This window comes from Callospermophilus lateralis, chromosome 2 (genome assembly GCF_048772815.1).
Source record: "Callospermophilus lateralis isolate mCalLat2 chromosome 2, mCalLat2.hap1, whole genome shotgun sequence".
NCBI classification, from domain to species: domain Eukaryota; kingdom Metazoa; phylum Chordata; class Mammalia; order Rodentia; family Sciuridae; genus Callospermophilus; species Callospermophilus lateralis.
Genome location: NC_135306.1, coordinates 153,573,204 through 153,601,078, shown reverse-complemented (window position 1 = coordinate 153,601,078; position 27,875 = coordinate 153,573,204). Strand labels below are relative to the sequence as shown.

At 37.2% G+C, this 27,875-nt stretch overlaps 3 protein-coding genes and 1 pseudogene across 3 annotated transcripts; 3 read left to right on the top strand and 1 right to left on the bottom strand.

Moving 5' to 3' along the window:
• Positions 1-366: 366 nt before the first annotated feature.
• LOC143391394 (olfactory receptor 52D1-like) lies at positions 367-6,676 on the bottom strand. The gene is made up of 2 exons (XM_076844097.2): positions 6,664-6,676; positions 367-1,325 (listed from the first exon to the last, which is right to left on the bottom strand). Exon 2 carries the CDS (start codon positions 1,321-1,323, stop codon positions 367-369), a length of 957 nt encoding a protein of 318 aa, XP_076700212.2. The 5' UTR covers positions 1,324-1,325; positions 6,664-6,676.
• Positions 6,677-8,793: 2,117 nt separating this feature from the next.
• On the top strand, positions 8,794-9,738 carry LOC143391393 (olfactory receptor 51I2-like). The gene has a single exon (XM_076844096.2). The coding sequence runs from the start codon at positions 8,794-8,796 to the stop codon at positions 9,736-9,738; it is 945 nt and encodes a 314-aa protein (XP_076700211.2).
• Positions 9,739-14,228: 4,490 nt separating this feature from the next.
• On the top strand, positions 14,229-18,563 carry LOC143388781 (keratinocyte-associated transmembrane protein 2 pseudogene; annotated as a pseudogene).
• A 2,463-nt stretch (positions 18,564-21,026) lies between these two features.
• On the top strand, positions 21,027-21,971 carry LOC143391392 (olfactory receptor 51I2-like). The gene has a single exon (XM_076844095.1). It carries the CDS (start codon positions 21,027-21,029, stop codon positions 21,969-21,971), a length of 945 nt encoding a protein of 314 aa, XP_076700210.1.
• Positions 21,972-27,875: the final 5,904 nt, after the last annotated feature.

Genomic DNA, 27,875 nt, shown 5'->3' with positions numbered 1-27,875 from the left:
AACACCTTTTTCTTTGCCTTTGAACTCATGCAGGAAGTTATTCTCATGAAACGGTCACCTCTTATGATCAGGGACTGACTTGCTCCTTAGTAGTTCATAGCCACTTTTGAGACAGCAGTGAAAATATGATCATCTTTCTGGGCTATTCTGAGTTCCTCAAGGAGCAGTGGGAATGCAACATGTTCAGTGTGATAAACAGTACCTTCATGTCATCTGGCTCATCCTGTTCCTCCCAGAGCTTCCAGACAATTAAACTTAATCTTGTCATATCATAGATCCTCATTCTTGCAAATGAATCTGGAAAGTGATCCTACCCATTTATTTTTCTTATCTCCAATTATCTTTCTTATCTCTTCTGTTTGGAATTCATACTGAGATCTTCCTCAAGTAAAGCAATCTTAGAAGTCGACTCCGAATCTCCTTGGTTCTAGCTCCATAGATGATGGGATTGAGTACAGGAGGCACCAGCACATAGAGATTCGCCAGAAAGATGTGCACATGCTTGGGAACTCGGTTGTGACCAAAGCGGTGGGTGAGGAAGGAGAAGAAGGCAGGGATGTAGAAAACGAGGATGACACCAAGGTGGGAGCCACAGGTACTCAGAGCCTTGTGTTGGGCATCATGGGATGGCAGGCGAAAGACAGCACGGAGGATAAAGCCATAGGAGATGGCAATGAGGATAGAATCCAGACCCATGGCCAGCAGAGCTACAGTCAGCCCATAGACAATATTGACAGTGATGTTGGCACAGGCCAGCCGAGCGATGCCCATATGCTCACAGTATGTGTGAGCCACGACATAGTGCCCACAGTAGGGCAGTCGCCTCAGCAGGAAGATAGTTGGGGAGACAAAAGCTATACTACGGAATATGCTAACAAGGGCAATACTGCCTATTACTGTATTGTTGAGGATAACTGTGTATCTCAGTGGGTTGCAAATAGCCACATATCGATCAAAGGCCATGGCCAGGAGAACTGAGGACTCCAAAGCATAGATAGAATGGACAAAAAACATCTGGGCCAGGCATCCAGCAAAGGAAATCTCACCTGCATGGAGCCACAAAATGGCAAGTGTCTTGGGCACAGTGGTGGAGCTGAGAGCCAGGTCAGTGAGTGAGAGAAGACAAAGGAAGAGGTACATGGGAGCATGCAGGGCGCTGTCCATCACAATGACCAGGATGATGGCAGCATTGCCAAGCAGTGCTACCAGGTACATGGCACAGAATGGAATTGCAATCCAGATATGAGCAAACTCCAGCCCTGGGATTCCTGTCAGGAAGAGAGTGTCTGGGAGACTCTTATCACTGATGTTGCAGGCTGACATCCTTTTGGCAAATCAAGGGTTCCTTCCAAGGGCTGATGATATGTCTACCCTGGAACAACAGGCATGTGGTTGATTCATATGAAATGATGCCTTTTCAATGAAATAATAATTTTTAGACTGTGAAAAATGTTTTTTTTTTCACTTGTTCAAACATCTGAAAAATATTTCACTCTGAGTCCTAATATACAAGCCCTTTTCTTTTAGGCAAAAATGTAATGATGCATTAATCTTTTTTTCCCTGTTTGAATCTATCTTCCCAGATATATGCCCAAAGACTTACTTTTATATTTCACCTAAAGTGCCTAGAAAGAAGGTAGATGATCTTGATATGATTACATACCCCCTAAATTACTGCTTTAGTGATATGAGCATTTCTGTAGGAAAAGAAAAAGAAAAAGTGAGATAAATCAGCTCTACTTTCTGCGGAGATAATCCACACATCTATGTCAGAGTTAGCTTCATCCTGCAAACTTACTAGTGTAATTGCAGGATGTGAGGGACAGCCGAGAGTGCTACATCCTGATAGATACATATGGAGGGAGAAAGTAGGTTTTCTAGATTTGACATCCACAAAGACATTCGGGAGTAGGACTCTATTTTGGCTGTAAAGGAATAGTTAGTATTGCATATAGTCTCCTTAACATACTTTGTACTTAAAAATTATGAATTATGCCATGAAACCCAAATTTGAGTCCAGATTCTATATCAAGAATTGTTGTGTCACCTTGAACAAATTTCTTTCTTCTTTATAGCTTTCTAATTAAAGGGCATGATTCTATAGTCATTTTGTGCTTTTATGTTTACCAAGTCACATTGAAAAAATGCAACATTTTTGTGACTTTGCTGTCTTCAAATTGAGAAAGACTTCATCTTGCTTAACACCTTCATAAGAAGTTGAGTAAAGATTTATATTTATGGGATTAAATGTTGGGATTCCTCAAATAATTCCCCTCCCTTTAAAAAATAATCTTTTTTCTTAACAATCAATAGTAAATAGTATGAAAATATCATTCTACAGTTCTTACCAGTGGGAAGACCAAAATCCAGAGATTTGAACTGATATAATTTAGATTCAGGCATGTTTCTTGTGGAACTGAAATGACGTCTTATATCTCTAACTTCAGAGTTTTGTGTTTTCATCTTTCCCTACAATCCATTAGTATGACCAACACTTGAATTCATAATGCTTCCAAAGAAACCGATTTCTTTCCATTTAAAAAGGCAATAGTTTTAATCATTATCTAAACATCAAATAAGTCAAGAGAAGTAGAAAGCCCCTTCCAATTTGCCTTAGATTCTCAATTTGACACCAGATGATGCTGGGTTTAGCCTTGATACTTACCTCTGACACTAGTGGAAAGACACTCAGAGGAGAGCTGAAGTCAGTGCATTTTATCTTCTTGGCTTATTCTTTCCATCCATGGAAGATTTCAAATGGGTGTTGGAAACTACTCTCAAAATCTATGGGTATGAGGACCAGAAAGATTGGGTAAGAGCAGGTCCTACTGTCAGTCCTATACTTCAATGAAGTAAACTAATTCTGAGTTTATTTATTGAACACAGTTGTTTGGGGATATGATTTTAAGAACTTACCTGGATCAGAGATATGCACTTGCAGGTGAAGCAGGCTGTGTTTGGAGCTCTGAATAAAGATGTACAGTCTCCATGTGAAGCTCTGCAGCACAATATAGTCGTGAAATGTCTTAAGTGGAATTTTGATTGGGTGAGTGAGAGCTATGTCTCTTTGCAGGTTCAGATAGATGTGGTAAGAGACAGGGGAGGGTCTGAATGTGTAACCCGTGTTCTTGGATTTCTGAGCTCACTATATGTTTTCAGTTCATCTCCATATTCCAGCTTCCTCTGTTCAAAGGTCTTGGTAAGTGAAGTTATTTATTGCTTCTCTCTGTGATGCTCAGATGTTAAAACTCAGGTAGCCTTCTCTAGGGATTTGTTCTGTAGCATATCTGTTGAGGGAGAGAAAGAAGATAATTAGTTGATAAATGAAGAAAGGAACCAGAAAAAAGTTTCCAGTAACTTCACAAGGAATGAGAAAAATAAAATATCTGTATATTGTAGTCTCTATTCTGATCTCTTACTTTCTCTCTCCTTTCTTTGTCACCCTTTTCTCTCCTATTCTCTTCTGTGAGCCTCCTTGAATGCCCACTCATAGCAGATCAACCAGAATTCTGTGCCCATGAGGCATAGTGAGAAATTGATGTGAATGATGAGGCAAATACTGATGCTGGATGTGTATTCACAACATTGTACCTTTAGACTTATCTTACAAATTGTGTGTTCAAAGAAAAAAAATAATTAAGACTTTCATGACAATGATAGAAGAGTATTAAGCAAGGCATGGGACCTTTCTGAACATGCTCTTTGCAAGTACTGTTAAGCCAGTCTTTTTAGGAAATGACATCAGAAATGATCACTGCACCATTATCACTATTTATTGCCCTCATAGGTCAATATCAAGAAATTTCTTACTCTGAAGTCTTAGAATCCCTATCTTCTGTCTCCCATCCTCCTCCATAATTCTCTTCAAGGTTAATCCCTGCATTTGTATTGTTCATTCTGTGAGGAATGACTCTTCTTTGTTCTTTACCTTCTTCTTCCAGGCTAAGGCTAAATGTATTTGTTTCCTACTGTTGTCATAAGAAACAATCACCTATTTAGCAGCTTAAAAACAACAAAGATTTCTTATAGTTTTTGTAGGTCAGATCTTTAGGGGAAAATGTGCTTTAAAACTTGGTTCATATCTGTTCCCTATAGTTGTATAGTGAGGTTTCCATTCCTTTGCTAGGGATTCAGCTGTGAATTGCCCACATTATTTCTCATGCTTTCCAATTGAGTCCTTCAGGTAATGATGGAATGGGTGCCTCTCATTGTTTGAATGTCTGACTGATCTGCCACATTGTTGTGGCTCTAGCTTCAAAAACTCTATGTTGTTACATGACTTATGTGACTAAATTATGTCCATCTAAATCATCCAAAAGAAAAAAAAATCCAATCTTAAGGTGTAAAATTTTAATTGCATCTGCAAAGTCCATTTTGATGTTGGATCAATCTCAATAATATTTGCTTGATTTTTGAGAGATGGTAGCATTTTAAAGTGATCTGGAAACCTTCAATGACTGCCTTATAATATTGCAAGTTCTCTGCTATTCTGCCCTAAAATCTTTCCTGCAGCTCTTCATTATTACATTAATTGAATATAATGTTTCCTTAGAAGTTTCCCCAGGCAGACCACAAATTGGTATATTTATTCATATACACATTTTTATTACTAATATCATTTCCAGATTTATTCTCATTTGTGTTTTGTACATTTTATTCCATAGACCTTGAGGGTAGGAACTTGACATTGTCACAGTTGAGAAGTTTTTTTTTTTTTTTCTTTCTTTTAATGTGGAAAAAGTTAAAGTGAAAGACACTGGACAAGGAACAGTGCACTTTGAATTCTGCCAAATCCCTGTGTACTGAGCAGCTTTCAGGTGGCTTCCTGACCTGGGTGCATGAGACTGGTGTGGAAAGATCTAAGGTTAACTAAGGAGTCGCTGAATCCTGTGTTCTGATTCGTCTCTGAGAGGGATTCTTGAAAAGTGCCTGCATTTTCTTCTTGTTAGTCTCAGAGGAACGCTGTGTATGTGAGAGGGTCTTTCTAAAAAGCAACTTTCATCTGTTTTGCTTCAAGTATAAGTCTGCACTCTTTCTTCCAGCTGTATCTGCTGGTATCTCCTAGAATTCAGTTATTCATACTACTCCAAGTATTTATTCTTATTATTCTGAACATAGAGGTCAGTGTCTATCTCAGGCACTTTACTCAGGAGTTAATTTCTGGAACTGAAACATAATCACCAATCTTCACTGATGCTGTATGGCATCTAGTAGGCTTCCTGCTACCCACAAGTCACTTCCTTAATCACTCCAATCATTCTGTGATATGAGATTATTAACTTTGGGTGAAAAATAAAACTGTGGTTTAGAGACTTTGTTTAGACCAGTGATAGAATCTGGACACAAACAGGTCCACCTTTTCAAGGCAGGTGGTTGAATCTTGACTCCATATCAGTTGCTGAACTTTATTAAGTAGCCCCTATCACCCTTGCTGTCTCCCTACTAGCTGTTTAATAAACATTTGTGAAAAACCAACACAATATAAAGGAACATATTTAATCTATAATTACATTCTGCATTGGTCAGGCAGGGCACACCCAGGTTTTCATCATGCTGAGGGTCAATTTTATGGATGATCTAGGTGAGAATTTCACATATTCTAGTAAATTCAAATGCTGAAATTCATTTATATTGGGCATGAACTCTCTATATAGAGGATTTTGTTTGTTTGTTTGTTTGTTTTTGCTGTTGTTGTGTTTTGTATCCAGACTTCAGTGGATTTGATCATAGGTATAAAGTAGGAAAGCCAAACCCAGAATTAGGAGATATTTAACTATTTATTATTTTGCTACTAACAAACTGCATATAATTGAGATAGTTGACTTCTTAGATGCTAATAACTGCTAAAATGTGGGCCCACCTGCAATTTTATTGCAAGTTCCTTTTAGTTAAGATCATTCTTGCTCCAGCATACTAATATAAGACATGAAGTACCAGTGGGAGGTGTGGAGCACTGCTGATGCTCTGTATTCCCAGAAGTCCACGAACACCTGAGCTGATGACAGCAAAATGGACTTCCTGGAATCAGCCATATAATGCTAAGGCCAGTGAGTTGGCAAAGTTAACTGTGGGCTACGATCAGGGCATTCAGGGCCCCCAGTATTGCTCTCCCTTTCAATGCAAGAGATCTCTCAAGTAGGTAAGTTGAAGTTCTAGAAACCCCAAATTCAGATTTTAAGCCACCTACCCTTAACTTAGAAACCCAAGTGCTAAGATATAGCAATCTGAAGAATAAAAGTCTACTACTCTGATTATTTATTATATGCCTATATCATTTTCTTTCGGCTTTCATATTTTCTATCCACTGCTCTTGATCTCTGAAATCCCACATGGTTTCTGATTCACACATTACTTCCTCATAGGAATATTCCATCAGGCTGCATTTTGAAGGTGGATGTCTTTATGTAAACAAGCATCCCATATTTATTTCAGAAGCATCTTGTATCAGAAGATGCATAAAAAGATCCTGGTGTGTTAGAGGTTATGTGGAAGGATCCTATTTATGCTAAATGATTCCAAAAGAGGGGGAGGTCTATTTATTGCACAGAGAGACAAACCAAAATTTACCGGAAAGCTTGTAGGTAAGGAAAACAAAGTGGACTTAACATGTGGAATTATGGCAAAATTGTATCCTGAGATAAAAGGACAGAGGAATCCTGAATGCAGATGCAGGAACAAAGGCAGATGAAAGTCTGGAGTTGAGGATATAAGCAGGTTTTAAAAACCAGAGTTGCCAATTATTTGCTCCTGAGAATTTACACTTTGGATTTTCACAACCACATTAAGTAAAATTATTAGAATTAGCATCTCCACTTGGACATAAAAGATTTAAAACTCGGAAGCCTGAGTGACTCACTGAGCATTTCTTTTCATCAGTTCCTTGCAGTAAGTACAGCATTGGTAGTGACCAAAACCATGAGTAAGGATCAGGATTTAATTTTAGAGCTAGTGACAGAGGAGAGAAGATTCACAATGTTATAATGCAAGTCATGCAAAGAAGTATACGTGATAGGAGAAGCATGTCTAGGTCTATGAGGGGTAGGGAGAGTTATCTCTACTGGTATAGATCAGCCACATATTCATGAAAGAGGGCATCTGTGGACTTCAGCCAAGGAAGATGATTTGAACAGATATGTACATAAATCAGGCAAACACTAAGAGCTGCAGCTGTGTATTAAGATATGGATAACACCAAGAAGCCATATGTGAGTATCTATTTATATATATGAGGAAGAAAATTTTGAGAACTGAGGCTAGAAATATTGATTTAATACTGACCAAAGGGGCCTTTAATTCTAGGCTAATGAATTCAAATGTGACCATTTGTTAATGATAGACCACTTAAAGATTTAATTAGAAAAGTGCACTGTCATAATAACATTTCAAAATATTCATTCCAGCCAAGTATGGTGGCACACATCTGTAATCCTAGTGATTTTGATTTGTGCAAGAAAATTGTGAGTTCAAGGGCAACCGCAGCAACTTAGCAAAACCATGAGCAAAGTTATTGAAATACTGTCTCAAAATGAAAAATAAGAAGGACTGGGGAGTTCAGTAGTAAAGTGATCCTGGGTAGAATCCCAGTGTAAATAATTAAATAAATAAATGCTTGTAGTTGAAATTGGAGATGAATTAGAGTGAGGTTAGGAATTTATTAGGAGGATTTTATTATGGTATAATAATGTGATAGTTTGGGTCTGAAGTGTGGAAAGAGAAGAAGAAAGGTGCTAACAGAGACACTTTGAGGTCAGTGTTTTCATAAACTGTTATCTTATTTAAAGTACTTGGCAAAAGAAAAGGAGGAGGCAAAGTGATATTGGAAATTTGAGTCTGCACATTGGGCATAACACCAAAGAGAAAACAGGTGAAAAACCGATTCTGGGATATACATAAATTTTAATGAATTTAATGGCTTTCAGGAATGAGATACTATTGGATTATGATATAAACTTTAAGAAATTACTTTCAAATAGCAGAAATATCAGTACAGGGGAGGGAACGGGAGGATGGAGGAATGGCAGAAAGAGGAAGTACCAGGGACTGAATTAGGACAAATTGTATTCCATGCTTCTATAATTATGTCAAAATGAATCCTCATGTTATGTTTAAGTATACAGAACCAATAAAAAAGAAATTACATTTAGTAAATTCAGTTCTTCAGGGAGACAAGCAATCCCATAAGCAAATGGATGAAGAATAAAGTGGAGGGAGGAAACATGGAAGTCCAGCAAATCGTGAGGAACACTTGGAAGTTGGACTCCATGGTATCCATCTTCCTGTGCATTTATCTTCCATCTGGATGAAACCACTAACTATATGGTTAGGGAGCTGGGAGTCATAGTGAGGTAGTGGAGGTGCGAGAGCATGAAAGATTGGGAAGAGGAAAAAGTTGTGGTCTAATGAGTAAGAGGTTTGCTCTGAAATGGGCATAAGAGTTGAGAAAGAAGTGACAAAGAGAGTTTGTTTCTTGTCTTGAAAAAAAATGATATCCATGATTTGAACAGAAAAAGAGTTTATAGTTTTAATCTGAGAAAGAGTGCTAGACACAGGTATAAAGGAGGGTCACTTCACTTGTCTTGCCAGCCGGGCACATTGAGGAAAATCAGATTTCAGAAATCTTAGTAACAATGAGAGGCATGGATGAGTGTTAGAGTGAACAATAGTGATTATTGCTCTAAAGTGAGGGACTAGGTGATGTATGAGAGATTTGAAATACTAGGCAGAGGCCATGCATAACACTGTGTTTGTCTTCTTTGCAGGCCAGGGGCCTTACCATCTAGGCAGGAGTGCAGCATGGGAGGAGACACCCACAACAGCTCAGGGTTGCCTCCTTTCACCTTGACAGGACTCCCAGGGCTGGAGGCCTCCCAGCACTGGATGATTTTGCTCCTGGGACTGCTCTACACTGTCTCAATCATGGGCAATAGCCTGATCCTTTTCATTATCAAGGAGGAGCAGAGCTTGCATCAGCCCATGTACTATTTCCTGTCCCTGCTCTCAGTTAATGACCTGGGTGTGTCTTTCTCCACACTGCCCACAGTACTGGCAACGTTTTGCTTCAAAATAAGAGAAATCAGTTTCAATTCCTGCATGACCCAAATGTTCTTTATTCATTTTTTCTCTTTCATCGAGTCTGGGATCCTGCTGGTCATGAGCTTTGACCGCTATGTGGCCATCTGTCACCCCTTGCGCTATGCTACAGTGCTCACTGATGCCCGTGTGGTGCAGATGGGCATGTCTGCTATTATCCGCAGTTTCTGCATGATTTTCCCTCTGCCTTTGCTTCTGTTGAGGCTGCCCTTCTGCAAGGCCAACGTGCTCTCTCATGCCTACTGCCTGCATTCAGATCTGATCCGCCTGCCCTGTGGTGACGTCATCATCAATAATATCTTTGGTCTATTTATTGTCATCTCTACCTTTGGCCTGGATTCTGCACTCATTCTCCTCTCTTATGTGCTCATACTTCGTTCTGTGCTTGCCATTGCCTCCAGGGAGGAACGACTGAAGACGCTCAACACGTGTGTGTCACACATGTGTGCTGTGTTCATCTTCTATGTGCCCATGGTTGACGTGTCCATGGCTGCTCGCTATGGGAGGCATGCCCCACCCTATGTACACACACTCATGTCCCTTATTTATCTATTTGTGCCTCCGATGCTCAACCCTGTCATCTATTCCATCAAAACCAAAGAGATTCGGCGAAGGCTATGCAAAATTCTTCTGAGAAGGAAGTTTTGAACAGAAAATATTCGAAAAATCTAGTTCAAGGGTATGTTTGCCATTATTTCACAAAATTGCTTTCAAGACTGTTCTGATGAGGAATTTTTAATATCCTTTTGTCAGTTATCTTACCATTAAGATTCTGGCCATGATGATATTTGCTGAAAGCCTGGAAATAATTCAAATCAAGCCAAAAGTTTTGCAAGGTAAAGTGACTAGAATTTATTAAAAATACTTGATCCCTTTCTTTCTTTCTTTTTTCTTTTTTTTTTTTTTTTTTTTTTGGTACACTGGGAATTGAACCCAGGGGTGCTCCACCACTAAGTAACATCCCAACCCCACTGTCTTTTAAATTTTGAGACGCTGTCTTGGAACTTCCTTCGGGCTCACCAAGTTTTCCAGACTGTCCTTGTTCTTAAGATCCTCCTGCCTTAGCCTCCTGAGTTGTTGGGATTATAGGTGTGTGCCACCATACCTGGCTTCTTGTATTTATTTTTAATCGCATAAGTGAACATTCTCATAATTGGTCTCTCATTTTTTATGATATGTTCGTTATCTTGTTTAAAGTGAAACATCACATAGGAAATTATTTATTACCAATGGAAACATAGTTTTGATGAGCAAGGGATTTTTCTCAAGATTATTTTATCCAATCAATATTAGAGATAATCAGACACACACCCAAAAACTAGACATGGTAATATTTAGTTTATGTACTACACCCTATCCACCTGGCCTTTTAACTTTACATGCACTGTATTCAATGATTTATCTTTTAAATAATATTAACATTTGAAAAGTTTATATTATAATTTAAAGTATATTATGTATGTGTGTATGTTAACAAGCAATGAAAGAAACAATGAAGTGGAAAGGCTATGTAACAAGACTTATGAAATAGGTACAATGATGTGTTCTCTCTATACATATGTCTCTATGGTCTGTTAAGATTTGGGGGTATCTATTTAAGAACAAAAATAAAAAAAAAATTAAAAAGAGAGAAAATTAAGAAATTATGTATTTAAGACTTTAAAAAGTATAAAATACTTTGTGACGTGTTTGAAAACACCTGGAAGAAGTAAATTGGTGTGAATCAAAAAGAGAGAAACATACACTAGTATGGCAGTATGTAAAAAAGTGGATGTGTAACCGATGTGAATCTGCAAGATGTATACGGGGTAAAAATGGGAGTTCATAATCCATTTGAATCAAATGTATGAAATATGATATGTCAAGAGCTTTGTAATGTTTTGAACAACTAATAAAAAAAGAAAAAAAAAGAAGAAAAAGAAGTGATCCTTTAACAGTCTTCAAAACAGATGTACCTCTGGAAGATGGAATCAAATGAAAAAAATGAGAAGACATCATATATATTAGCAGGTTAGAGATGTTTTCAAAATCAAAGTGGAATAAATTATTAATGAATTTAAATCTTGGGTAACTTGATATATTGAGGGAAATAATAAATGTAAATATATGAAGAATTAAGTGATAATTAAGGAAGACAAAAATAAGTATAGAGTAATTATACTGCCAATCACATCTAAAACATTACAGTACAAGACCTTTCCCTTTCTTTAACCACCACATTTTAAGAGTTTATTCCTATATATTATACACACATATACATTACACACACACACACACACACACACACACACATATTTAATGAGAAAAATTGTTGTAAAACTCTGCAAAAAGGCAAATATAATCCTGATGAAGTATACTGAATAAAATCATATCAGCAAAAAAATACTGTAAGCTACATTAATGAAAGCAGGTATATGCACTATAATTGTGAATATAATTAAAGAATACAGACAGAAGAATAAAACATTTTAAAATTAAAATAATAGAAATCTCTCAATATGTTTTATCATATTAATGATGATAATAATGAAAAATGTAACTAATAGCAGATTTCAATAAAGGTGAAATGAAAAAAATACATCCTACATAAAAATAAATCCATTTAGGCTGTGTGTGGTGGCACACACCTGTAATCTCAGTGGATCAGGAAGCTTAGGCAGGAGAATCGTGAGTTCAAAGCCAGCCTCAGCAAAAGTGAAGTGCAAAGGAACTTAGTGAGACCCTGTCTCTAAATAAAATATAAAATAGGGATGAAGATGTGGGTTCAGTGGTTGAGTGCCCCTGAGTTCAATCCCCAGCAACCCCCGAAATAAATAAATAGATAGATAGATAAATAAATAGCTTTATTTATTTTTTTATTTGTTAAATCATCTACTTTCTAGCTAAAATAAAATAAAAATAATTTTTCCATTTCTTAAACTATCTTATTTACCATTTTTGAAGGTATCTTTGATCAAAGTCATAGAACTTGTGAGAGAAATGAGTGATTTCACCTATTGCTATATCTGCAATTGAACCCTAACTCCTAGCCATTCTCATGGACTTTGATACATTCTGTCTTACCTCAACATCACCTCTATGGCAGTTATCAAATAATATTATAGCTGCTGACTTTTGGGGGGTAAAAATAACTAACATATGTTATTGTTAAATATTGTACATTTTTGTATGAAAAATTTGGAAGGATGAACAGAATATTTTTAGCACTTTCTGTAGGTTATACTATACAATAAACTATAGTATAAACATAATATAGATTTAGCAGTTAGTGAGATTTTGGAAGATGTATTTTCTTCTTTACTCTATTTTATACTTTTGTATAATACATTCACATTTTGTTTGAAGTAATATGAGACAGGGACAGAGGAGGGAGGGGAGAAGAGAGAGGTGGGTGGGAGGGAGGGAGAGACACTGAGAAAAGTCAACTGAGAGTGGTTTGGGAGCTCTAAGGAGCTCAGCCTCATAGTTGGCTTTGAACACTGGTGTCCTGCTGAACACTGGTGCCTCTCTGCCCTTCTCAAGGACCAAGTGTCTCCTGGTCCTAGCACAGTGATTCTCTTCCAGGTGTTTCCATGGTGTTGTGGAGGGACCAACCACTATCCATGGAAACTTCAACATCCTCTTCCCCTGGCACTCAGGGGTTGAGTGCACATTGGGAACACATCACATTTCATTGCTCACATCCCACTTCACCTGAAGGCAGTGCTAGCCAGAATGTATCCCCTGTGATCAAAGAATAACATCAGATAATTTGTTTAAAACAAAACAACAGAACATTCTATCTATGGCATGCCTGATGTCAGTACTACTAATCCCATGTTTTCTCTTTGTTAATCTGGGCTAACTAGACCAGTGATTTGAAATTTCTAGGCTAATTTTCCAGCTTCAACAGAATATTCATACAAATAATACTGTTATTTTTACCACTTGACTGTGGTGTGATTCACCTTCAAACACTCTATATATTTAATATGTACAACTTAATGAGTTTGAAGATAAATATGCAGTCATGAAAACATCACCATAATCTATACTACAAACATATCTATTGCTAACCTATCTATCTCTTGAAGTTTCCTCCCATTCTCCTTATTAATTGTGTTAGAGGACTTTCTTGGTAAGTACATGTTCCAGGGAGACATTTCAAAATGTAACCAAAACTAACAAACAAAAATATCTATTCTCTAAGAAAATTGTAAAGCATGGATTCTCCAAATAGCTTTGTTAATTAGAGGCACTGTGAGGTACTGTATATCCCTAGGACTCATTCTCCTTAGCTGAAACTTTATAACCTTTGATAAACACGTGCTCATTTTCCTGATGGCTTTTGTTATGTGCCAAGTAAAGTTAAAAGGGTTATTATTTATATTATTTAAAAAGAATTTGTAGCTTGTATTAGCGAGTCCATGAGATAAGCAGAACTATTATTATTGTATTACAGGTACATTTGTGAGGCAACAGAACAGATGGAAAGACTTGCTCAGGATAGCACAGCCTATGGGAGGGGAAGCAGGTGGTGAATTAACACAGTCTGTCTCTCAAGGTCAAGACTAGTCTGAGTTGGAGTTGGTAACACTACTGAGGAAACACTTGCAATTCCTGTCTGTCCTTTTGTTGAATTGTACAGTCAGACATATCTCACACTGATTGTCTTCCTTTAGGCTGTACACCTACAGATGGCAAAACACAAGGGGACTCATCCATTCATTCTGGAACTATTTGTTGAACACTCATGACATGCCAGACCATTTGTTAGACAGAAATAGATTCTTTGGAGAATAAAAATTTTTTTATCACTTACCCTCTGAACTAGCAGTTGTGACCATTCAGCATACTGGTTAAGAGTGCTTAGGTTTTAAATGATAGTTCTGTCACTTACATGTTTTTTGAGTATGAAAAAATAATTAAATCACTCTACCTGAATTTCTTCAGATGTACAATATAGATGATATTAATATTTTTATAAGGTATTTCTGAAGTTTAAATGAAATAATAGTCAATCACTATACAAAACTCTCATTAAGAATGCATGGATGGACTATGTCCACTGCTCCATCACTATTCACTGGGTCAAACTGTGTGAAACTCAGATGTTTCTATTTGAGAGACAGACTGTGTTATGAATGCTTTAACACAAAAAATACCTGACCAAATCTTCTATTTCTCAAATCAGTGCCACTCTCCCTCCTGTAACGAGTACAGAGAAAAGTGGAAAAGCATCTGCAGCCCCTGTCCCCCTCTTCTATCACCTCTGTCCCAAGAAGAAGCTGAATACATGAAGATACAAGCATAGAGGAGGAGGATCTTCTCACTGAATAGTTCTCCATCCACAGCCAAAGACACTCTCGACAATGGAGCTTATGGAGAACTGGACCGTGGCTGGACCATCAGCCCCAGGGATGATGAGTCCTATGAGACTTTAGGGGCAAACGGGGGTTACATGGAAATTGAACACTCAGTGAAAACTTCTAAGGCCCCATCCTTAAATGTAGAAGAGGAAGACAGCTATTTCTTTTTTCATCTTACTATTTTTGCCTTCTGTATTGCTATTCTTTATGTTACATACCACAACAAAAGGAAGATTTTCCTCCTACTTCAAAGTGGGAAATGGCGTGATGGCCTTTGTTCCAAAACGGTGAATATCATCATCTAGACAAGAACGTTAATGAGGCCACCCTTCTCTAAAGATTACCAATGATTATATTTTAAAGCACTGTGGTTTGAGTTTGCTCATTATATACTTTTATTTGCTTGAGTTTTTATATGATATTGTGCAGATGTTTGCCACAGGCAGATGGTACTTAAATCACAGGCGGATCTCTTTTGCCTTGGTGCTTTGGAAATTGAATGTCACAAACAGGGAGTATATATTTTTAAAATCTACATTTTTAGAGCTGAATCCAATCAGGTGTCAGAAATGTGGGTTAAGCATTACCTTGCATTTACACTGGTAGTTTTTGTTATTTTCCATTCATTGTACTTGTTCTGGAAGTCATGCTACTTTTAAAATATCCCAGACTTATAACTAAATTCTAACATAGTACTATTGTCTTAGATTAATTCTCTGCCACCCAGATACTGGTTTTTAAAAACATATTGTTTTGTGGTCCCAAACCAAAATGTGCAAGGGTTTATGTAATAATATTTTTCATTCAAGTAACATGCTTTTATTCCTTTATAGAAAAATGCTTTGTGTATTTTAGGTAATTAAAATACAGTTTAAGATAATGAGACTGTTCAATCCCACTACAGTTTTAGATAACATATTAAATGTGTCTAGAAATTCTGGCAGAAGAGACTAAATTTTTGGTGAAGATAGATAAAATATTATACAGATGTCATTTTTTGGTTTTAATTACTGAATTAAATTATAGGTAAAAACTGATAAAATGTTAAACAGATGAAGAATTACTTGTAATTAGTAGTTGATTGTACTACAGATTCCTCAAAAGTTTCAAGCAGTGGGCAGAGTTTAAAATTATATGACTTGTTCATTTTGGTTTTTATTGTAAAGTAAGGGTGAGTAAATTTTAGTGCCCATTATCGCTTAAATAAGACTATCTCAGTCTGTCAAATTAAAATTATACCTAAGTGAAATTGTATACATAAAAGATATATGTGTATAATGACCTTTTCCTCTCCTGGAAGGTTGTATTTTCTTGTTTTTTTTTTTTATAACAACTGTAAATTATTTACTATATTTTCTTTGAATCTATGACAAACAATTGATCAGTATGTAAATAAGTGATTTGAACCATGTTTGACTTACAAGTGTAACTACAACTTATCAGAAAGCATCACCTCTACTGTGTGTTAATCAAAGCCCAGGCGAGCCACAGTCATGTGCTTTGTGTAGAGATGGAAGAAGCAGCACCATTCATCCTTCCTCTTCATTGCTGCAATGAGAAAGGGAAGCACAATGGAAATACACCTGAACTGTTTTATTGCAGTAATTTTTCATATCTGACATTGTGTTATTTAATATTTTGAATAAGATTTTAAAAAATAAATACAAGATATAATTTTTTAAAATTGCATGGATGCTATAACCCACGTTTAGGGCAACACAATTCACAATAGCCAACTATGGAGCCAGCGTAGGTGTCCATCATTGGATGAATGGATAAAGAAAATGTGATATATATATATATATATATATATATATATATATATATATATATATAATGGAATTTTATTCAGCCATAAAGGAAAATAAAATTATGGCATTTTCAGGAAAATAGATGGAATTAGAGACCATCATGTTAAGTGAAATAAGTCAAACTCAGAAGGTTAAGGGTCCTATATTTTCTCTTATATGTGGAAGCTTGAGTGAAAAAGGAAAACAAAGGTGGGGGTAGATCACCTAAAAATCAAAGGGAGATCAGTAGGTAAAAGGGACCAAGAGTGGGGGCTAAGGAGGGAGGTGGAAATGTTGGGGAGTGATATAGCCAAATTATATTGTTATATTTTGTATATTACAAATATATAACAACAAATCCTATCAATATGTACAACTAGGAATCACCAATAAAAATGTAGAAAAAAAGAATTCATGGATATTACTATTGGGGGACAATAGTTACAATTTAGAAAGAAAAGATACCATGTTTACTCTTTGTAATATCTGAGAAAATGCATATCTAACATAAACAATAGGGCCAGAGTATCTTGCTAGTGCAATGGGATTGAATTAACTAAGATATTTTATACTAGACATTTTAAAAGGCCTAGGACTGGAAACTAGTTTCTTTAAAGCAAAAAATCAAGTAAGGTTCCAAGTGTGGATCATTTTGCAAGATGGTACCATGAGGCTAATACCTACCTAGATGAAATGACAGAAGAAAGAGAGAGAGCATGGAGAAAGACTTCTAAGGTACTGGAAACAGCATTTGTGAGGACTTCTGGGTGGTACTGTCCTTGCATATTCAATAACCTGAAGATGGTCATTATGGTTGAAACAGATAAGAGAGAAAGGATTGAACAAGAATTTGGAAAGAAGGCAGGGGTCATGTCATAGCATCCTATAGGTGACATCAGAATTTGGACATTATCATACTGGAAATGAAAAAAGTATAACTAAGTTTGATTTAATATGTATGTAAGGTGTGGAAAATGGATAAGAGGGCTAAGTCAAATGGAGAAATGAGTCAAGAGTCAAGATGGTATTTTCATAACCCAAAATTGAAATGTCGATGTGATGATCTAGAGAGGAACCATTGACTTAAAAAATGAGGAAATAGATATCTAAAAATATCAAACAATTTTCTTTTTTAAAATTTATTTTATTTTTTAAATTCATGACAGTTGAATGCATTATAATTCTTATTACACATATACAGCATAATTTTTCATATCTTTGTATATAAAGTATGTTCACGCCAATTCATGTCTTTATACATGTACTTTTTTTGCATTACAATTCTTATTATACACATATACCACAATTTTCATATCTCTGTGTATATATAAAGTAGGTTGACACGCAATTTGTGTCTTCATACATGTTCTTTGGATAATGATGTCCATCATATTCCACTGTCCTTACTAAACCCCTGCCTCCTCCTTTGCCTCCCTTCCCTCTTCCCTATCTAGAATTCATCTACAATTTTCTTAATGGCGCTCACTTAGCAAAGGATCTAGTTTTGGATCTAGGTCTGACCCTATGGTGACAAATTGTTGCAGTGTGTATAGTCTGAGGATTTTCTCCTGGTGCAAGATGATCAGTGCTGAAACCAGTATATTCTAAGCAAAGCAACATGGCCACCCGATATGCTGACTCTAGAAAGAAAATGTCTGGGTGGTTATGTGATTTTATTTCTCAAAATCTACTTGAGTTGTGGCATGGTGAATGGAAAGAGCCCTAATGTAGGAATCAGTGATAAGCCATGGGTAAGAAAGTCAAATTAGTTCTCTTGTTGATTTACTAAATAAATTCTTTATGGGCCTCAGCTCTAGAAAAAGAGGAGTTGAATAATTTTAATCACTAACTAAGTTTGACTCTCAATTTATTTGAAACTTCTAATGGGGAGAAATGACAGGACACAGAGAAGTCATTTCCTCAAGATTTTTCATTCTCCCTATAGCTCCAGCTATCTCTTTAAATCCCTGAGCTTATCAGACCCAGGGGACTCCTAAGAGGACTTTATAGTACTGAGAAGAGGAAGCTGATGAAGCAGGCATTAGGGCTACTTCTCCCCCCAGATCCATCACTTCTACCCTGAGGAGGTAAGGAGGTACTTCAGCTCTTTCATCATGGACATCCTCATGCACATCATTCAAATTATAAATCATCAGAAGTGTAAAAATTTCCTGTGAGTAGGCTGTGTGTGATTTTACAGATTTTTTTCATGCATCTCACTTCTATCCTTATACTCATACTCCATAACATTGTTACCTGAAACCCCACTGTCTTAGCCTAACCCTACACCTTTGCCTTCTGGGTCCCAGGATGCATCGATTTGGTTCATTTATGAGCTTAGAGGCATGTGTGCCTGCAATACCACTGTTCCGTGCTTATTCTGCAGCTTTACACTGTAGGTCCTTCCTGGGATGCATAGAAGTGGCTTAGAAGTACATCTAAGCTTTTGCTTGGCATGAGTGTATAAGTATGATTAACTCATACTTCAATGGTCTCATGAATAGTAGATAAAAAACTGATTCAAAAGAAGAGAGCCTTTGATGGGAAAACTGAAAGTAGGAAGATAGTTTGGAGACTGCACCAGGAAATCTCAGCCCCTAAAATTTCTTCTTTGCTATTTTCTCAGTTGCCATTTAGTCAGTGTTACTCATTTGTTGGACCAAGGACCTGAATATGCACTTTAAATGTTTCACTGTGTATTACTTTTTCTATTTTATAAGTGTTAAAAATAAGCAACAAGGAGGTTAATTAAATTCACTGCTGGGACGTGGCAAAGATGAGATAAAACTTGGTTTTTAGATGTTAGGGGAGTTATTTTATTTATCTGAAAACTATTATACTAGAAATAGGTTTACGTAGCAATCAGCAATAGATAATAATGCCTTCCTCTTAAAAAGTTTATTTGATAAATATGTTTAAAAATTAAAACTGGAATTGGTCATCCCAGAATTCTACTTCAGGGTTGTCTATACCATTATCCTTATCTTTGCATTGAGGATAAAATGAAAAGAAATACAGACAATTATGGGAGCTTTGAACTTATTAAGAGAGAAAGATACTATACAGACAACCAAATACATTTCACTCTAATTTTAAAGTATGATCAAAGCAGTATATAAAATACATATGTAAGCATATATAACAAGGAATGCAAGAATGAGAAGCAATAAATGATTAGTATAGTTTTCAAATAACAAGTTTCTGAAAATGCTGCTGCTCTTGCTATTTGCCATGACACTGATTTGCATTCTTATTTGAATATTTACGTAAAAAAGAGGGAAGCCAATGAAAGATTTTCAGCAGGAAAGTAACATTATTTTATTATTACTTGTAAACAATTAATTTGTTTGTTTTGTGTAGAATGGATTCAAGAGAGGTTTGGCCTTAACACAGGTGGTCAGTAAGAAGGGCTGTGCCAATATCCTGTTTTGAAGATGCAGAAAGATGAGTGTACATTGGAAGTGAGATCGAGACAAGAAGTTAGGTGTAAGTATATATTAGAAAAGTGAATGATATCTTAATTATATCTCTGTTTAGGAGAGGGTGAGAGAGGTCAATGAGACTTTATATGCTTTACTGAGGTGCAGCATGTGGATTGATGGATAAGGAATTAAATGAGATGACAAATATTGAAGAAGGTCAAGTTTGACAACAGAAAGTAAGACTTTCCCTATTTTTTGCTGGAGATACCAATAAGTTTTCACAATTGTTTAGACAGTGATGAATAAAATTCAAAGCTAGAGGAAATGCCTGGAATAGAGACATAAATTTGGGATCATTGATATACAAATGAATACTAAGGAATACATTATGAGTTAAAAATAACTTTGGGAATGTTACTTGTAAAAGAGAGAATAGAAAGGGGTGATTACCAGAAGGATAAGAGAGGGTAATGAGTTTGTTATTGTTGTTGTTTCCTAAGATTATAGCTCTTGAGATTGATTTTCAGTGAACAAGGAGTTGGGGGGGAATATAACACATTTGAATATTGATAGTAGTATTAAAAAACCTATTTTTTAAACATTGGTTACCTATTGGAATTGACTGGAGGATGAAAAAGACAACCAGAACAACAACCTGACTCCTCAGTTCTCTCTATGGAGTGACATTTAATTGGTATGAGTGTGGTAGGGACATAGAGTTTTTAAAAAGCTACTCAAGTAAATCTAACATACATTACAATTTGAGAATCTATGATCTAAAGAGAGAAAGAATGTGTGAACACATGGGACAGAAACACCAAGAGCAATTAGCAGTGGAGGGGTGAGTGATAGATTCCCAGTGGATGAGTGGGAGGCTCAAGCAACAAACAGAAGATGAGGACCTGGAGTGATGCTGGTGTGCAGGAAGGAGTGGAGAGGTGGCTGAGAGGATGCAAGAAAGAGCAGGAGTCATTAGGTGCAGAGTATTAAGACACATTATACATCATTTATTGAAGAATTTGATAGTTAGGAACCAGTGGAAAGAAAAAGAAAAATGATTCTCCATCACTAGGGAAAAAAATAGATCCTCTGTAAAGAACACAGACACAGGGAGAATGGGGGATAATGCCCCAAAAGGAGACTAGGATGTCTTTGGAGAACAAGTTGGAGCCCATGGCATTCTGGGGGTACTGCGGATAGTAGAGGGTCTGAAGTACAATCTGCTCTTTTCCAACTTTCCCACAATCTTTGATATTGGAATTGAATCATTGTCATTTATTTCCCAAGATACAGACTACTTATCATCTTCACTTCTTGCACTGTCTGTCCTCACTTCCTTATGTTTGTATTTCCCTCAAGGGCATTCAGAAACTACAATGAGAAGTTTGGGGACTAACCTCTCAAGTACCACCAGCTTCACACTCATGGGCTTCCCAGAGTTGGGAAGCCTGGAGCACTGGCTGGCCGCCCTCCTCCTGCTGCTTTATGCTGTCTCCATCCTGGGCAACACCCTGATTCTCTTCATCATCAAGGAGGAGCAGAGCTTGCACCAGCCAATGTACTACTTCCTGTCTCTTCTGTCTGTCACTGACCTGGGGGTGTCCTTTTCTACTTTGCCCACTGTCCTGGCTTCTATGTGTTTGCATGCTCCAGAGACTGCTTTTGATGCCTGCGTGGCCCAAATGTTCTTCATCCATTTTTTATCTTGGACAGAATCTGGGATCCTGTTGGCCATGAGTTTTGACCGCTATGTGGCCATCTGTAACCCTTTGCGCTATTCTTCAGTGCTTACTGATGCCCGTGTAGCCTACATAGGCATATCCATCATCATCCGCAGCTTTTGCATGCTTCTTCCACCTCCTCTCCTCCTGAAGAGGCTGCCTTTCTGTAAGGCCAATGTCCTGATCCACCCTTTCTGCTTGCACCCTGACATGATCCGCCTGCCCTGTGGAGATACCACCATCAACAGCATGTATGGTGTCTTTGTCGTCATTGCTGCCTTTGGTGTAGATTCAGTGCTCATCCTTCTTTCCTATGTGCTCATTTTGCATTCTGTGCTGGCCATTGCCTCCAAGGAAGAGAGGCTCAAGACACTTAACACATGTGTAGCACATATCTGTGCTGTGTTTATCTTCTATATACCCATGCTTTGTGTGTCAATGGTTCATCGATTTGGGAAGCATGCCCCTGAGTATGTGCCCAAGTTCATGTCTTTGATCTATCTTTTTGTTCCTCCAATGCTGAACCCAATTATCTATTCTATCAAGACTAAGGAGATTCGCAAGAGGCTACACAAGATGCTTTTTGGACCCAAGCTCTGATCAGGAAGAAATGTTCTGGAAAATCATACATGTTAAACATTCTTGCTATTGTTTATGCTTGTGTGTATCAGGTTAGTCCTCTGGAGTCTTTCAATCTCCTTCTAGACATGGAGTGACAGTTGGGTTTCTGGCATTAGTTTTCTGGTATATTCTGCTACAGTCCGCAACTCAAAACATCAGGCTGCCCTACTTTACTTTAAATTTCACAGTTGCACCAAATACCTTTTCAACATGAAAGAGAGTTTTGTAATAGATCTTATGCTTTCTAGTGAATCTCAAAAAATAATGGTACATATCCATTATGCAATATACATATTTGAATATGCTATCATGAATGTCTTATTTGTATAAAGCATCTATAAAAAACATTAAATAACCTGAACACAGAACAGTAGAATAGCGGACAGGGAAGAACAGAAGGGAGGAAGGAAGAAAAAAAGGAAGTACTGGGGACTTCAATGAATCTTATTATATTTTATGTAGATGAGAATATGTCAAAATGAACCCCACTATTGTGTTTATTTATAATGCACTAAAATACTTTAAAAATAGTGTCATACATATATACCATGTTTATTTATAATTGGGGATTATGTGACTTGAGATTATAGGTATTACTCAAGAATTGTTAAAAGAATAATAGTTTTGAACATATTTAAATTTTAAAATTAAAGGCACAATAATGACTTTTTAAACCAAATTTACATTTTTGAAATATGAGTACTCCTATGTACTGTAGGATGATCACATTCTTGTCACATTTACATAAACGTAATCCACATGAATCCTTGAGTTTAGAAGCTCTGAATAAGGAAAAATATTTTAGAAAAGAGACATAAGCTGTCATCTCTCAGATATGAGCAGAGGGACGATTCAGTTTTCTCTGGGGAGTTAAATAGCACACTAAATGGAAAGCAACAGATGTTGGTGATCAGTGGAGGACAAGTCCCTGAGGTGGCAATGCAGCTTGGTTCCTTGCAACATGGGCTCCTGTCCTAGGTTGAGCAGCCCAGGCTCAGAGATTTCAGCATATTCTGGTTCAGAGAGGGGAGCATTTGAAGGATGTCAAGAAATTCACAGAGACTAGCAGCCATGAAAAGGGAAGAACCCTTTGCAATTCATACCAAGGAAACAGTCCAGACCACACAGACTGGTGAACCCTTGGAAGAAGTGAGCACAATGATGTGGGGTTTTCACTGGACAGTGGACAGACCAAGTCAAAACTCAACCCTGAGGGATAACTGAAATAAGTAGAATTGGGGTAAAAGGTTAATTTTTCATAGATATTGCTTTACCTTTTTTTCCTCTCTCATAAGAACATCAAATAAGTTTTGAAAAAAATCTATATGGACTACATAATAAAAACAAGAACTAAAATGAAGTATGCACTTAAATTTTGAATAGATATCTCTTGAATTCCATATTAGGCAACCAAGACAGAAAAATCACACAAAATTAGAACTTACAGATGACATCTTTAACATAATCCCGTAATAGGAAATCCAAGGGACACTGTTCCCATTTGGAGAGGACTAAATCCCAACAGAATGTTTGGTATATGGCTCTGAGACTGATGGGTGAGAATGGAACAAACCTTAAAGTCTCTAAGAACTCACAGATAGGAGAGGATCTAGAAGTGTGGTCATGGTCCTAAGCCCTGGAGAATCTCAGAAATATGCAAATGAACCCTTCCAATAGGATAGAGCTTCACCCTGAAGGAAACCACATACACAAATAAGTGTATAGGCAAGGGGCAAAGAAGGCTCTGATGATGTAGGGGAAAGAGCTTAGAAGAAGCAGATAGAGGAACTTCTACCACAACCCAACACAGTTCTCAAACTGAGGGCACAACTTGGAAGCAAAGTCTGTAGGGTTCAAGGCTGGAAACAGGAGAGGGCAGAACATTTCCCAGAGAAGACTCAGCTCTGACACACGGAGGTGGTCTCAGAGATGGGTGCTACTCAGAGGCAGGTGCTGTTTGCACAACTACAGAGTTGGTAAAATAATACTTTCCATAGTGTATTAACTTCCTTTGGGTAAAAGAGGAATATACTTTACCACCAGAATTCCACCACTTCCCCCAATAAAAGCCTCCACACTGTTTAGCTGGAGTGTATCAAGGGCAGTGACCACTACCTCCACTAGAAGGAATGAAGACTGAGAAGCACCTCAGGGCGAATTCCCTGATCAACATTGCCAGCAGTAAATGATGTAACAGCAAGGATGTCTCATATCCAGCTCTGCTTTTTGAATTTCTGTAATGGAGAACTGTTTGTCATCTAGGTCTGCCATTACCAGTTCTTTGGGTGAGTGACATATGTCTCTAAAGGGTTATAGGAACTCTTAGCTGGGAATTGTATTTTACACTTGAAGAGTGTTGGAGACTTGTGTGAATTTCAATGAAATATCAAATATTCAGGTGTTGTCAGTAGACATCAGAATTACATATGTACCAGTCAGATTAATGAACTGAATTAAATAATTACACAATGGATAATTTATTTCTTTAGTTTTTTTCATATGCATTTGATGAACTAATCTTCCTAAAAAGAAGAAAAAAAGACTGTATGTTATAAATATGAGCAAAACCAAATCTTTTCTACTTTTAGTAAGACAAAACCATGAAACGAAATTTTGGTTTCTGATATTCATGTCCATTTCGTGGTTGTTTAATATTCTTCTTCCTCTGAAGGGGGTCATTCCTGGGCAGTGACTCCTCTCTGTTGGTGTTCAGGAAGATGATGATTCACAAGGTAACTGCTAACTTCATGAACTATTTTTTTTTAAGAAACATAAAAGCATTTAGGAGCAGATCCTCTGTTAAGCTTTCTGGAGGTCATGGCTTGCATGCTCTATATACAAGCAGCAACCACAGATCCCTTATCTGAGAAAGAAGTAAAAAAAAACTTAGGACTCTGAGTCCTTTGGGTACATAGTAAATGTGTCCAGTTGATAATGAGGTAGTGGCTATTCTCCTTATGAGGACTGCCCTTGCTGTACATAACCTCACTGAGAAGATAAACTCTCTGTGGCTGGCTTTTAATTACTGCTTTGTAAAACCATGGCTGAGTGGAGATCACTTCTTATCTAACTGAACTGTAGGCTGGAGTAGCAAAGTCACCTTTTCTTAGCCAAGCTGATCAGACCAGGAAATTAGTTCACTGGAGTGGCACAAGACCTCTTTGAGGTATTCAGAAGATGAGCCTGATGGGCCTGGACATTAATCTCTTCTTTCAATAACTACTTTTTGAAGATGGTCCCACTTCCTAGGTCCACACTAATTAACTGGCTAAATCCTAAGCAAATGGATTTGTATTTTTCATTTTTTATTATATTCTACTTAGTTAGCCCTTCTGTAAATCTTACCTATGGGACACATGGATTAAATGTCTTATTCTACCCTAAATTCTTCCACCTTATTTGTCTTCTCTATCTCTTCTTCAATTCACCAGAGGTCATGCTGGAGGGTGATCCTTGACTCATTACAGGGACATGCTTTTACCACTCAGATACTATCTTTTTTTCCATAAACCTCAAGCTATCCCCTCACAAGCTGAGCTAAAGTCTTCAATATTTCATTTTCTTAAGTTAAAGGTAAACATAAGGGACCTCCAAAAATATAAGAATTTTCTTTCGCCTATTTTTTTTCTGGGCCCAAATTAGATATTTTGTTATTTTAATAGGGAAGAATGTTGAGTTTTTAAAAAAAGCATGTTAAATAAAAAGAAGTGGAAGAGTTCCTATTCAAGGTAAAAACCAAGACTTAGCTTAGATCTGTTTAGGATTATAGCTGCAGGAGCAGTCCTAGGTTTTTCTTTTGCCTTGTAGAAGAATGAAAACCTTAAAAGATGTCTTTTCTCATAGACCCTGAAAACCAGTAGTGCTTCAACAGATGATGGGAAAAGGAGGAGATAAATGAAGTGGAAAGGTGTGGGAAGCCATTCTCGCACGTGATTTGAGTTACCTCCCTGGCTGGTGAGAGGCGCTTAGACAACTGTGTCAGAGCCTTCCCTACCCTGTCCCAGGTGCGAGGGCTTGTCCATGAGGGGGTGTGCCTGGCCACTGACCCGAAGACCAATCACTGACCCTGACCTTGGAATGCAGCCCCCCTCGACCTTCATTGGATGGGATTTTCCCTTGAATTTTTTGTTCCCCAATAAAAGCTCACTCCCTGGCGTGCTCTAGCTCTCTCGCTAGCCTCTTGTGTAAACCTTGCCACCGCATTAGGTGGCTGGAGGCAGGAGCTAGGAGAAGCCGTCTCTGGAGCTGGGCATTAAAGGTAAAGAGAATATGTCTCTTTAATTTTAAAACTCACTAGTTAATCTCTAAGCTTCGAACCTCTTTTATGAAGCTCGCGTGCTGGTCGTGAGGCAGAGAAATCATATGCTATTTTTGGAGGCATGTGTGTTCCTCCTCCTTGTCTTTTCTCCTGTTTTACCATCTGGTTTTAAGGTCAGCCTTATGTTCAAAAGAATGTCTCTTCTGCTGCCCATGGTGCAGCAGCCAATGGGTGTTTGTCCTAATTTTGTATTTTAGCCCCCTCATGCCTTGCCCTTCACATAGTGTATTCATTTAAAACCTAAATCTCATGTTCATTAAAATAATTAAGTTTTGATGTTGCAATAGGAACTTCTTATATAAATCAGAAAGGTTATTATTTAAGTTGAATGAATACCATGTATTACCCCAAACCAATAAATATATCTTAATTATTTTCCATTTGAAATCATGCTGAATTTTTTTATTATTAAAAAATTGAATAGATGTAATTTTTTTGTGTGTGTAGTCTTAGGTTTACAGAAAACTTGCAAAGAAACTATCCCTCACACAATAGTTTTTTGTATTGTTATCATTTTATATTAATGTGGTACATGTTTTAAAATAGATGAACTAATATTAATATCTTATTATTCTCCATAATCCAGAGTTTACATTAGGTGCATTAGTTAGTTTTGTGTTATTGCAATGAAATACCCGAGATGACTAACTTATAAAGAGAAGTTTTGTTTAAGCCCATAGTTTTGGAGGTTTAAAGTCCATATGGCATAGTGCAGGCTGAGCAAATGCTGCCTTTGATTGCATCACCACATGACATGGATAGCAATGGCAGGAGTGCATTCTGGGAGAAAATAAGTGATTTTATATATATATATATAAAACAAACATATAAGGTCATGTGTCTACCATTACAGTATTAGACAGAATATATATATCTGAAGCAGAATGAGAGTACTGTTTTATTTTTTATTTATTTATTTATTTTTGTATTGAACCCTAGGGCATTCTTCCATTGAGCTACATCTCCAACCCTTTTTATTTTTTATTTTGAGGCAGGTGTCACTAAGTTGTGGAGACTGACCTCAAACTTGCAATCCTTCTGCCTTAATCTCTGAGTTTCTGGGATTACAGGCATGCACCACCACACCTGGGCTACAATCCATTTTGAATGCTTTGTCCCCAGTGATCTAAGGACCTCCCATGACTTCCCACCCTCTCCTCCCACCCTCTAGTAGGGAATGAATCCAGGTTTTGGGCATGCTAGGCAAGCACTACTACTGAGCCTCATTTCCAGCCTTATGTCCCACTTCTTAAAGATCCACAGCACCTTCTAATACTGCCATCCTAGGGACCAAGCCTTTAACATGTGGTCCTTTCGAGAACAATACCCATAACCAAACCATAACCCTAGGATTTACTCCTTGAATTCACTTTAATTCTGCAGGTTTGACAAACATATAAGGTCATGTATCTACCATTACAGTATCAGACAGAATGGTTTCATTGCTGTAAACATGCCTTGCATTCATTTATTCATCCCTCCATTCCTTCCCTGAACTCCTGGAAATCACTGATCTTTTTATTGTTTCTATACTTTTATCTTTTCCAGAATGTCATATAGTTGGA